At 48.4% G+C, this 13,390-nt stretch overlaps 1 protein-coding gene across 1 annotated transcript in view; it reads right to left on the bottom strand.

Moving 5' to 3' along the window:
- Positions 1-13,390, bottom strand: part of LOC144933197 (transforming growth factor beta receptor type 3-like) — a 76,755-nt gene that overhangs the window by 17,721 nt on the left and 45,644 nt on the right. Inside the window, exons 3-4 of the mRNA XM_078857832.1 lie at positions 3,101-3,306; positions 199-336 (exon numbers count right to left, since the gene is read on the bottom strand). Coding sequence (XP_078713958.1) covers positions 199-336; positions 3,101-3,306 — 344 coding nt within the window. The remainder of the gene's footprint in view (positions 1-198; positions 337-3,100; positions 3,307-13,390) is intronic.

Below are 13,390 nucleotides of genomic sequence, written 5' to 3' on the forward strand. Positions count from 1 at the left end.
CATGTCTGTATTTAAACAGCATTGCAATGTTGTGCTTTCGTTAGTGTAAAGTTACTACGGCATCAGCACGAGTAATAATTACAGTTGCTATCGAAGAACACCATTGATTTTCAGTATCAGATTTGACTGTGGTGCACTTAAAAGTCCATGAGCTTTTTAATAAATAAAAAACTCAAAAAATTTAATGAAAGGCCTCACGTGGACAATGCAGTCGAGGAGACCGGTGAGGCCATCCGTTTTGATTCGCCAAGCGGTGTCACCTGGCGACGCCAGGACGAGTGTCATTGGCCGGAGCGAGTCTCTGGCCCCACCCTCGGTGCTGATGTCAACCGTCACCTGAACGTTCATGGAGGACACAACAACAACAAGCCATCAGCACGACGGTTGCCAGCTGCGACTTACTGGCAAGAAACACCACCGCCTAACACGTTGCCAATGGTTCGCCTGGTCGGCATGGCGATATGATGTGGCCGAGTCCCACAGCTCTCTCCATTGCCATTCGTCTAATCAGTGTTAAAGTGGATAGACCACAATGTAGGCCTATGCATTGCAAGGCAGAGTTGACCTCGACATACATCACTGTTTGCCACCAGTATAATACACGGGGCTTGAACTTGGCTCACCTGGGATGGAGGCGCAAGTACACGAATCACTGCACCGCCACTCCCCAAACAAAGACAAAGGTCACCCGTATAGTTTAAAGACTGTTGAGGCAAGTGCTGTTAGCGAGCACCTATGAAGGCTGGCATGTGACGCTGTTTACAAACCGTACCAGGTACTCATTCGAGGTCGAGCCGACCTAGGGGATGCCCAGAACCGGTTCAAATAATTGTCACTGGTGTTGTCCGTGAGCGGGAATCGAACCTGGGTCGCTGGGATCGTAGCACAGAGCGCTAACCACTACACTACTGCCGCTCCCCACACACACAGTCTCTGCGCTCGCAGCGTAAATACCACGGGAAACGCAGCTTTGCATCATCACCAAGTTGTTTACGTACGAGTCAACTCATAAAGTATACCGCTGATTAATAACACTTCAGAGGTTAATTAAACCGTGCGTTTATTTCCCAGGGGGTAGAGGCTACAGGGTGCTCTCTGGCACGCCCGTGCACACCCGCGTGCACCTGCACGGCGAGGAGGTCCCAGGTGAACACAGGAAGCACTGGCCCGGCCGTGAACCCGCGCACACATCCATCAATGCACGCGGCACACACGCATGGCTGCTCGAGTACCTAGACACTGCCGTGGCGTATCGGTCAGCGCGAACTCTGGACAGAGGTCACAGGAGGTTCGAACTCTCGGCACGATGGTGGAATGAGTGGGTAAATTATTATTATTTTTTAAAATCCTCCGCGGCCTGTGTCTACCCCAGCAGCATAAACAGGTCGCAGCACAGTTAAGTCGATCGGTAGGTTGCGTGTGGTAGGGTAAAATGTGCGGACTCCCACCGCTTCCAAGACGTCTAGTCAGCATGGAAGATAAGGCCAAATGCCCTCGAGTTGGAGGCGCATTTCTGCTGGCAGTGGTGTGATCAACCAATTTCAGGCCTTTTTTGTTCATATCGTCAAGTTATCAGAATAAATTATATGTGTAGTTGACTGGAAATGTCACTGTGTGGTGCCGGGCTTGCGAGGCCACGGCGGGATGTCTACTGTTGTGTGTACACCCCGGACACGGGGTGTAGTACCAGCCCTAGTAAGGGCTTGGGTGAGCGCTGGTAAAGTGCGATGGCGACGCACAGCGTGCGGTGCGGGCTCCCGTTGAGAGAGCGAGAGAGTGTCAGCCAGCTGGGGATATGTTGGGGGCATGATACTCTGGCTGACTTGGGGACACGTGATCGGATAATACTGGAGGGGGGCCACCGGCAGAGGGGGCTAATGGGTGGTCACGTGGTCCGGGAAGAACTCTGGAGAGCCTTCGGGCAAGGGGGCGAGAGAGATCGAGAAGGTGGGCGGGGTGAGAGGCGGAGCCAGCCCCAGCCCGGCTCGATATAAGGGGGGCCCTGTGAGGGGCTCGGGGTTCTTTCTGTTGGAGAGGCAGGAGATCCACGTCAAGCTTGAAGAAGCCTCCACAGCCACGTGGTCCGGGACGCAGCTTGTGGTCCGGACCGGGATAGTGGAACCGTGTCTAGTTCCGCCGTAGCGTGGTTAGTTGGGTGGTCACCACCCGAGAGTATGTTGTGTCCAGAGCCTGGAGTATGTTGTGCTAAGAGCCTGGAGTATGTTGTGCTAAGAGTTTAATAAAACGTGTTGCTCCCAAGACAACGTCTGCAACTCAGTTGGACTCACTACATATGTAAATTAACTTCTGGTTCAAGAGACTATATAGGCAAATTAGTGTCTCTCACCTCTGTCCTGTCGACATCTCGCATTTCACTCCATCTCTATTGGTCTACATTTATCTTATTTCGATACACATCTATCTCTTATATCTCTTCTTGCATCTCACGAGGAGCGGATATATTAAATGGGCCCCCGTTTAGCCTGAACAGACTGTTGGGGTGGGTGGCCAGCACCACGCCTGGCCACTTTTGGCTTCCCAGTGGCGATGTTTACACAATCGCAAAAGGTACTCATTTGAGGCCGAGTCAACCTAAGGGAGACCCAGAACTGGTTCAGACAATTGTCACTGGTGTTGGCCATGAGCAGGAATCAAACTCGGGTCGCCGGGTTTGTAGCGCAGCACGATAACCGCTGCACTACTGTTCACACACGTTTACAAGCATGCACAATCACTCTTAAACCCACATTCATATTCGCACCTACACACATGCATCCACACTCACACCTACAAGCGCACACACCCACAAGTGCACACCGACACCCACAATGTTGGCCAAGAGCAGAAATCGAACTCTTATCGGCAGGTTTCGTAGCGCAGCACGCGAACCACCACACTACGTCTCCCCCACGCAGCAAAACAACAACCGCCATTCGCCACCAAATGGCGGTGACATCATGGCAATTGTGCCAGGCTAAGTGCACTTTAAGGCCACGTGAAGTACTGAATGCCCGCTGGCAGGGGGTCACGGGACAGACCCAGGTGCCATGCGTTGACTGATGCACCCAGACACATGCACACACACGCAACGAATGCCCACCTCTCCGTCTGCCGGGGCGCTCTCAAGGCTCATGACGTGCACGCTGCGTGTGCCCGGCGTGTCCCATGCCGCTCGCATCTTCGGTGAGGAGTGGGAGCCCGCGGAGTCCCCGGCTTCGCAGCCCGACGAGATGAGGAACTCCTCCATGGAGGCCGACACCGGGTGGCCCTGGAACCCCGGCGGTGAAGTGACGCACTGCGCCGCTTCTACAAAGACAAAGACAGCCTGAACAGACTGTTGGGGCAAGCGCTTTTTAGCAAGCACTTATGAAGGCCGGCATGGCACACGAGGGGGTGGGTGGCCAGCACCACGCCTGGCTGCCTTTGTCTCCCTAGTGGTAATGTTTACATGACTAAGCCTCATTTGAGGCAGAGTCGACCATGTACACAAGAACACAACGGCATATGCAACTTCACACACGTGTGTTGTACCAAGTCACACTCAGGCATCCATACCGTCACAGGATTTTATAAACCCGCGCAAGAGACACGAAAACATCCGAACGTGCCGTGGCACTAATCAAATCTAATTTATCTTACAGTAAAGTTAAACTCGTGCATGCTAGGAATTACGTCGGGAGAGAGAAAGGAGTAATACTTGGATGAGAGAACATACGCAGGTGAAGGACATCATTTGAACACCGTTAAGCAAGGCAGGTGGGGCGTGGGCAGGGAAGCGCCATGGCTCCAAGGGACGACGGTCAAGAATAAAGACGGAGTGGTAGCCAAGGAATGGACTGCTGTCCAAGAGGACATCCACCGGGGAGACTGAGCGGTGAAATCGACTCGTATGCCGGGTGCCAATCAGATTGTCGTGTTGCAAAATCGCAAGAGGTGGCGGCGGCTTGGGGAAGTCTTCATCCAGCAGTGGACTGACCACGGCTCATGACGATGAAGATGTGGACTTTACCGACTTAACATTTCCTTTTGCCGACAAATATTCTAAAACGCGTGATGTTGATTCTAAAGGAGGGAAAAACCACGGGACCCGGAGAAAAATATACAAGACCACGGGGAAAGAACATGCAAACTCCAAATATACATCAGGCGTCAGGGGTCGGGATCACACCCATGACATCCTGTATACCAGGCGAGGGAGTTAACATCCCACCACCGACCGCCCCCCTGTGCGCACACGCGTGGATCAAGATGAAGTTGACTCCGTGTTGTCCTGCGCAGGGGCCCTCCCCCACAGTTGCGGAGGCCATTGCTGGGGGAGGTCGCTGCTGTCCCATCTGGCCTCCAATGCCTTTGCAATAACAAACAACGCGCCGCCCCCCCTTCCCCCCCCCCCAGTAAGCCCACCACCGCCGCCGCCGCCAAGCCAGCTGGCCAGGCCCTCCAGAGAGAACGCTCCGATCGAAACAAACACGGCGCTTGCGCTCACCCGGTCACTCCGCGTCGCCGGCGACCTCCTGTGCAATTAGTCCTGGCATTGTTTTGCGTGACCTTCACGGCATCCTCCTCCTGCCTAATGCCTTTCTTCAAAACGTGTTCCGTGACGATGTCCATCCTCTTGCTGCTGGCTTCTTCCTCCTCTGTCAATCTGCTGTTGTCGTTTGTCTGTGCCGGCAGCCTTCACTGTCGGCCGAGTGGAGAGCCCACGGACAGCGCGCGGGCTTGCGAGTGCCGGCAACTGGGGAAGGGTTCTACTGGTGTGCGTTCAGGTCATATCGCGTGCCATTTGTTCGGCACCGTGTCTGTTGTCAGTACCCTGAGAAGTATATTCGGTCACGAGGTTGTTGTTTTTTTATATAGAAGCAGTGAAACGCAAATTGCATAAATCGCTTGGGTTTTCTGGTTTGGAAGTAACTTTGCTTCTTTTTGTCGTACGACTGCCGATGTATATGCAGAGCAACAACTACAATTTAATAACAAGGTGGTCAAGCCAGATAACCGCAGCAGTAGCAGCGGAGTGTATCGCTACGACGTCCCCTTCATATTTGTGGATCGCACATTTGCGTCGTACGGTCTGTTCTGGATGACCAAAGGTCGCACACAACTCGAGGGGTTTTAATTTTCCATGTGTGCATCAGGTATCCGCATCTGTCATGGTTTGTGGGGATGGTGTTTCGGGTGGACCACGAGCTTCGTGGAAGATCATACTCGAGATCTTCTGTGTTGGGTCTTTCACAAGAAGTAACTTTACTTCCGGGGGTGGAGCGGCAGCAAAGTGAAGGGGGCGCTGCGCTACGAACCCCTGGGACACGAGTTAAATTCCTGGCCATGGCTACCGACGCGAGCTCGCGAGCTGACATCCACCCGCACTCACCAACGTGGTGAAGAATGGTCAAACAACCACCATGAGCAGGGGTCGGCAACCAAACTAACAAGAATCCGTAACAATTAAAAAAAAACCCTCAAATATTTCAAGAACCCGCAATGCAATGCGAATACGAGACGGTGAGTTCGAAGCAGTCCTTAAAAAAAAAAAATCGCGTGCGGTTCTGGGGCCACAGGTTTCAGACCCCTGCCCGTGACTGACACGGCATGGGAAGGCTTTCACGAGCGGCAGTAGCTTGACAAAGGGCTGCGGTATTTTGTTATAACTTGCGAATTGGACTCGACGACATATTAAACATTTATTATCATAGTGGATTAGATTGATTTAACCTTGGAAATACGTGCGCTAGGCCTGTTGACTTTGTATTGTGATCTATTAGGCATTGGCCTCTGCGGCTGTCCCCGCGTTAACCCAAGCTGCTGACACCATCACTTCCCCCTTTTGTTTTTGGGATTTTTTTGTCAATTATATAATTTTTTTATTCATGTAAACGTGACAAATGATCAACCGTCACGTGCCAAATATCAGCATTACGATTACACAGGAGAAGCTGAGTAATGTGGGACTAGCATTATCTGCTTTTAGTTATTCGGAACACTGTAAACATCACAGATTCAAGCGGGAGAGACCGAGTGTCGAAACCGGTCTAGAGTTTTAGCTCGTATTGAATCAATGCTGCCGAAATGATGCCCTCCCAGAAAGCTGTGTGGCAGATGGGCTGCGCATGGTTTACGTGGAGAGCCCGATTTGCTGGCTTATTTTGACTCCAGTCAAGGATTATTCCCCAAATCACAGCCACTGCAAAAAGAGCGCGGCTTTATTCCCAGTGCATTTCACTGCCGTGGAAACGCTCATGGTGGTGCATGCTGGGAAGTAAACATTCAAATTTAATATAAGTTTGGCAAATTTGTATGCAATAAAAAAAAAGTGTTGTTTTACAATCCTGTACTTCCACGAGCAAAAAAGCTCCGTTTTTATTTACCAACTAAATATTCCAGCTGCGCCACCAGAGTCTCGTCACGGCACAAAGGGGTTCAATTTCAGAACTCTCCACTGTGAAGCAGTGGGGAAGTGTAGAAGAGAAAAAAAATCCCAGTTTTGCTGAATACAGGCCAATATGCCCAACATTCCAAGCAGCCAGCAACAAACAGAACTACAAAAAGTGTAAGAGATAACGGAGCTAACTGGTTTCTTTCATTAAGCTCAGTTATAAGAACTTTGGAATAGGGATGATGGGAGGGAATTCCAAAGTCAAGCAGTGTGAGGAATAAAAGCAGATGGAGAAAGTGTTGTGAGCTGGAGTGTGGCGAGTGCGTGGGTGATGTTGTGACCTGCAGCGCGGCGAGTGAGTGAGTGTGAGTGGTGAGCTGCACGCTAGCGTGGTGGTTGAACACAGCATGAATCAATCAGTGAAGTTCAGGGGCATGGTAACCATGGTTGTAGTGATAGTCGAACGATAAGGAGGCAATTGACCGCCACCGATCGAGTAACTAGAATAAATCAGTAAGTGCCGGATCACAAAAGGTGATATCACGAAACCTCTGAAGGTCACCTCAAGGGACCTCTTCACTACACTAGGGGCATCACCTCTTTACACGCCTTGCTAAGCGTCTATTTCACAGAAAAATAATAATTTTTAAATTGTAATCGTTAGCAGTATGCTGGATCAAGTGACAAACCAAATGTAACGTGACGATTTTTTGGTACAGCCACAGGCAACCGGGCTGAAGTCATCGACTCGCCAGACGCGATATCTCGTTGAACCATATGGGTGGCCGAACCCTGGCCCTTGAACCCAAGGAAGCTCTGCGACGCTTACCAAGTGTCTCCGCAAATGTTACAATCTCGCCCGAGCAACACGGGCCCCCTGGAAATGGGAGCAATCTGAAGGCATCGCACCGCCCAGTGAAAACCTGCTGATGTTTGCACACAGTCTTACAATAGCCAAACTGGCCATGTGCATGCATGCACGTGCGTTTTTGATTGGTTTCGCACAGCTCGGCCAAGAACAGCGCCTTATCTGAACCCACCGTTATCTCGGCGTTCTGATGGAAGCGGCGTCTTCCCGAAGTAAATAAACTAATATAAAAATAACACAAAAAAATCACGCGCGGTGGAATTTTACAAGTTTCGTAAGCGCTCTCCAGACTTCCGAGACCTCAAACTAACATCCACTATCACTCTGCACAACACACTCACCGGTGGCTCATCCTATGCACTGCCATAGGAATGTGGAATTTCCACCATGCTTCTGAGCCACTTAAGGAAGTATAGCAACCCTCCCCCACCCCCCACAATGCTCACCTCTGCGGGACGATTTGGACTTTTTCCAGACAAAGCCCTTTCCTTTTCGAAGCAGGGTTTCATGGCCAATACCACGATGACATGTATTTTTTGAAAAAACTCTCAACACATTTATCAATAACACTGTGGCCTTAAAAAAAATATACAATGCGTGATGTTTCGGGCAATGTTATTGCACAATGCAGCAGCAGCAGCACCACCAATTTATTTGTTTTCATATTTTTTTGGGGGGGGGGGGGGGGGATTGGCCACACGTGCTAATTTTTCTGCCAAAAACTCTTGACATGAATCCCTCCGCCACCCGACAAGATTGTCACATTTACAAAAGAGATTATTTACAGGTGGCCAATGCAGTGATAGAAATTATGAAAAAGTTCAAAGTGGCTTTGGAGTTTTATATCTTTAAAAATATATAATTATGGATCAAAGAAATCTCTGTAGAGGCCGTAAGAATAAAAACCACACATTTGGGCAGGCACCAGTGACATCGACTCAGGCATCAACACGAATCACGAGCGTGAGAATTTAGTACTTTCACATTTTATGATAATTATTTTCAACTGAAATGTTATTTTTACATTTCTGGTATTGAGATTCATAAAAAAAAACTGGACAGTAGAGAAAAAAAAATCACAAAGAATCAATTCATATCACAATCCAGAACCATAAAAAATCATCGAATCACTGTGGTGTGAAGCGTGACATGCCTGCTAATTAGTCAATTAGTTTTGCCGCATTCTCACCAAACAGAGTTTGGTGGTGCTGTAGAGAGAAGGAGCCTGCCTGGCATCACGCCTAACATCACAGCAGCCCAGCATTGATCACCCGACACTTGGGGGATACAGCCTTTTCGAGCGCAGTCCCAAAAATCTGGAACACCGTGCCTGCCTGCCACCGGACATCCGAAATGTGCCGAGTGTCTCTCAATTCCATGGTCTGTGCAAGACGCACCTATTGAGACTTGCCTTCCCATGAAATCTTAAATAAAAAAAAATTGTCTCTTTACATTTCATAATTTTATCTATTTGTATTTACACTACTTACCTTTATTTATCCTACTCATTCTGCCTGGTTGCACTTTATTTTGCGCACGATTGCAATTTACTCTACTCAGGTCGGTGTTCGCCGCCGAGTTCGTGACGGGTTTCTCGTTTCATTCTCGTTGCTGCTCCATGCCCCCGGTATCATTCCCGTTCTGCTGTACCGCCGTTCACCAATGCCTATTTTAATCGAGGGTGATATTGGCACGTAAAATATATATTTTTTATTGATTGATTGAGCATGGGCGTTGAAGATGAATGGGGGGGGGGGAGGGGGAGTTCAAGTCTGGGTTTCCCCACCTGACAGCCAGCGGGGGCCACATCCGGAGCGATGAAGGCTCTCCGAGCCGCCTGCAGAGCTACGGCCCGACGAGACACAGCGCTCACCGAGACGCAGAGAGACACAGACCGGTGAGGTGAGCGATAAACCAGAGATGGAGATGAGAGAGCCGTTATCAAGGAGATACAATTGAGCAGGACTAAAGCAAGATAAACAAGACGGAGATGGGATGAGATACAGAATAGGCGTCACACGTACAGGTATTATGATGCCACGAAGCCAAGCGACGCTCGTATTAGTGTTGTGGCTGGCCAGATAATAGTTTAAGAACCCCTGGGTTAAAGGGTCATTGGCTGTATCAATGCAAGCACCTTGGGGCGCCACGGTAGCGAGATATTAACTACCTCGCCCGGTATACAGAAGGTTATGGGTTCGATCCGGACTGACACCTGCATATTTGGAGTGTGCGTGTTCTGCCAGTGGTCGCGTGGATTTTTCTCTGGGCCCCCCCCCCCCGCTTTTTCCTCCTCCACATTTAGAATCAACATCACGCGTTTAGGGTATTTGGCTGCTATAAAGTTCCATGTGATAAGCCATTTCGGAGAGCTGTTATTGTGGCCAAGTCACTTCTGAAAAAGAGAGTTTCAGAGCTCAGCGGGTCTTACGAGGTAAAACAAGTTGTTTTTTTACTCTGGGTTCCAATGAAGGTAGCTGCCCGTGATTTCAAGATCTCCACAACAATGAGACTTTACTCTCGCAGAACGCTCACCAATGACAAATAAAGTCCACGTAGGTAGGGTAGGCAGGATTACCAGTTTCCTGTGCGTAGTAAAATCACTCAAATCAATCTTAATTTGGCACAGTGCCCTTCACCATACATTGCGGCCATGTGCTACACGGACAGCAAAAAGGTAATGAATGAGAAATAAAAGCAAATCAATAATTATGCTGACAAGTAAACAATGAAAGCATTAAATAGGAGAGATTTTAAAAAATCAGGGCAAAAAACACATTACAATGTGAACGACAGATTATAAATTGTAACTACAAATTGGGTTTCACAAACTGCAACAGCTGGTTGCCTCCCAAACAAAATGAATGCTCGTTTTTTTTCCACTCTCTCCTAATTTTGCATTTAGCCCAGCTGTGCGGAGCCAAGGGTGCATAACTGAATTAATTTGGCACAGAGCGAACCACTCGCTGGGTTATTACTTTCACCGTCACCAAGAGAGAGAAAGGAAAATCTCGACCTTTGGGGACGAGTGGCCTTGCCGGACCAAAACAACGCACTTTGGCTCTGAACAAGGCCCAATCTTCAAGGCATTTGTGTTAGATCGCGTACGTATGTGTCGTTAAACCCGCCACCACCCGACACAGCCAATTAGTAAAAGGCTTGTCATGCAAACAAGACATGCTTTTTCGTTACCAGTTCAGCACACCGGTTGTGTGTTGAAGTGTAAACCCACTACAACATTTACAAGTATAGTGTAGTGTATAGTGTGGTATACTAGTTCAGCACACCGGTTGTGTGTTGGAGAGTAAACCCACCACAACATTTACAATTATAGTGTAGTGTATAGTGTTGTTCAGCACTCCGTTTGTGTGTTGGAGAGTAAACCCACTACAACATTTACAATTATAGTGTAGTGTATAATGTAGTATACTAGTGCAGCACACCGGTTGTGTGTTGGAGAGTAAACCCACTACAACATTTACAATTATAGTGTAGTGTATAGTGTAGTATACTAGTGCAGCACACCGGTTGTGTTGGAGAGTAAACCCACGACAACATTTACAATTCGAGTACCATGGCGTTTCGCCGGTAATTACAACAAACAGCATCATCAGGTGACAAGCCAGAGTTGTGGATAAATACTCCTGTTTTGGTCTTAAATAGAGGGATAAATGTGATGTCAGGTGCCAAAACCAGAGGGGGGTGGGGGGAGGGGTTCATGTATTCATATCAATTACAATGGATACCCATTATTTATGCGATCTAACCCAAAAACATCGATAAAGGATAATATTGGCCAACTAGATACGCACCTTTGCGATGACGCAATGCCCGTAAGAAAAGCGGCGAGTTTTTGATTGATTGACGTGAGAGACTCGGTTTTAGTCCAAGTCGGCGTCTCTCCTTGCTCGGGCAAGCGCGAGTGCGGTGTTCGCTCCCAGGCCCCTGCGCACATCTATTGCGCCCTGTCAAACTCGATAGGTGCTTGCTGGCAGAACTTTTGCCAACACCCTGTGTGGCTCAAACGCGCACGCCTTTCCTTTCTGTACTTTTTGCGAGTATCAGCAAGATTGCTCCCTGTGGCTGTGTTTATATTATCAGTGGATTCTTTTTGTCAAGTGGAAATAGTTTGGAGGGATCAAAAAAGGTGTTTATGATGTGCATCCGTTATTTTATCTTCAAAAAGGTACTGGTGTAACCATCAACGTCATCGGAACATCAACAGGCCTATGCGTACATCACCTTCATGAATGGGAAATTAAAGATTGTGGCCGTGCGACCCAAACTATGGACCACACCACTGCAGTCTGCACTCCTTCAACAAAACTACGCAAACTCCCTCTCCTTGAAGCCCTCTCGTCGTGGCGAGACCTAGACATTTAGCTCTTGAACACATTCGCAGGAACAGGATGGAACACAATTCCAAGCAGTGGCCCTGCACCGCTTGAGGCGAGAGTTCCAAAGAGGACATTAATTCATCTAATTCACAAGACGGCCAATCGTGCAATTGGGACATTAAATGGAAGGAGGAAAACATACGATACCGAATAGAAAGCAAACATTTCCCGTGGTACAGAAACGTATTCACCATTGAGAGGCCTAAGGTACGACTCCAGTGGGATGATGCAACCCAGACAATGGAATGCAGAGATATCTGGAGAAACAATCTGCAGTCATTTGAGACGATTAATACAATTCACAGATTGGAACACCGATCGGCATTCGTGAGCGCGAGTAGGCGAAGCTGCCAAGTGGCTGCTCTACGAATTCTATTCCGCACGATGCGGCAAATGTCAGGAACGTCGCGATTTGTATGTATGTAGAAATTATTTCGCACCGTATGTAGCCAACCGTGCTAATCAGAGCTGCGGGGAAAGGACAGGACAAAAAACTGTTCTAAAGAAATGAGTTTTAAATCTAGATTTAAAAGTGCTTAACTCATGTGGCTTCCTAATATCGCAAGGAAGAGGCATTCCAGACGGCCGTAGAAGCGTACCTAAAAGCACGCAATGCAGTGACCATCTTTGTTCGACGGCTAGCCAAAATCTGCTGCGAGGATGACCGGAGTTCGCTTGGTGGTTTGTATGTATATATGCAGAACTCATTTCGCACCATATGTGGCCAACCGTGCTAAATCGGATGTACAGGGAAAGGGCAACAAATTAAGCACAAAAAGGAGCTCTAAAAAAAAGTGAGTTCATTGCTCCGGTTTATTTCGGTGAAGCATACGAGCCGGGCGCATGCTGCTCGGAACAATGTGGATGAGGTGGGGAACGGTGACGCGTTGTGCGTGAACACAACTTCTGATGACGTACAAGTACGTCATCAGAACGTGAAAGGGTTAGAACGGGAAAGGGTTAATAAAGTGATGACGTCATTAGTGAAATGACGTAAATTGGGGTATTACTGTACAAACCATGCCCAATGCCAAACACTCCATTTGCTATTTCACCTTGGTCACTTCAGTTCTGGGATTTTAAAAATGTGATATACGATCTGTAAATGCGAATCAAATTTTTTTTTTCGGCACGTACCTGTTTGCAATACACAGTTGAGCCATGGCAATAATTACCACATTACACTATGTATGTAGAACTTCTTTTCGCACCGTATGTAGCCAACCTTGCTAAAATCGGAGGGTGCGGATGTATGATAGCACCACAGTTCAAGGCTGCAAGGTCCTACAGCGGTGGTTCTCAGAGTGCGGTCCCTGGACCACCAGGGGGTCCTCAACGGTCCTCCAGGTGGTCCCATGGGGGCTGTGATGCAAACGCAGATGGATCCGGCCAATAATGACAACGTTTATAGCCCTTTGTTTTGGACATTAATTAACATTTTACTCAAGGATATTGGATTTAAAAAGTTAAGTAAACAACCCTGATTAAACTACCCTAACCCCAGGATCTTAATCCCCCCCCCATCCCTAGAAAAACAACTGATAGCTGCATGAAAAAAAAACATGTTCCGGTAATATGAATCATTGTGTATAACTGGTATTGAGAGAGAAGTGAAAGCGTTTTGTCACCAGGGGTAGGGGGGACTGGGTGGTCTGTGGAAATATTTGCATCGGCCGAGCAGTCCATGGGCCACAAGAGTTTGAGAAACACTGCCCTGGAGTCGATATGTTACGGTTCGTGACTTTTTTGCCA

The sequence above is a fragment of the Lampetra fluviatilis genome, chromosome 6, assembly GCF_964198595.1.
Source record: "Lampetra fluviatilis chromosome 6, kcLamFluv1.1, whole genome shotgun sequence".
In the NCBI taxonomy this organism is placed as follows: Eukaryota; Metazoa; Chordata; class Hyperoartia; order Petromyzontiformes; family Petromyzontidae; genus Lampetra; species Lampetra fluviatilis.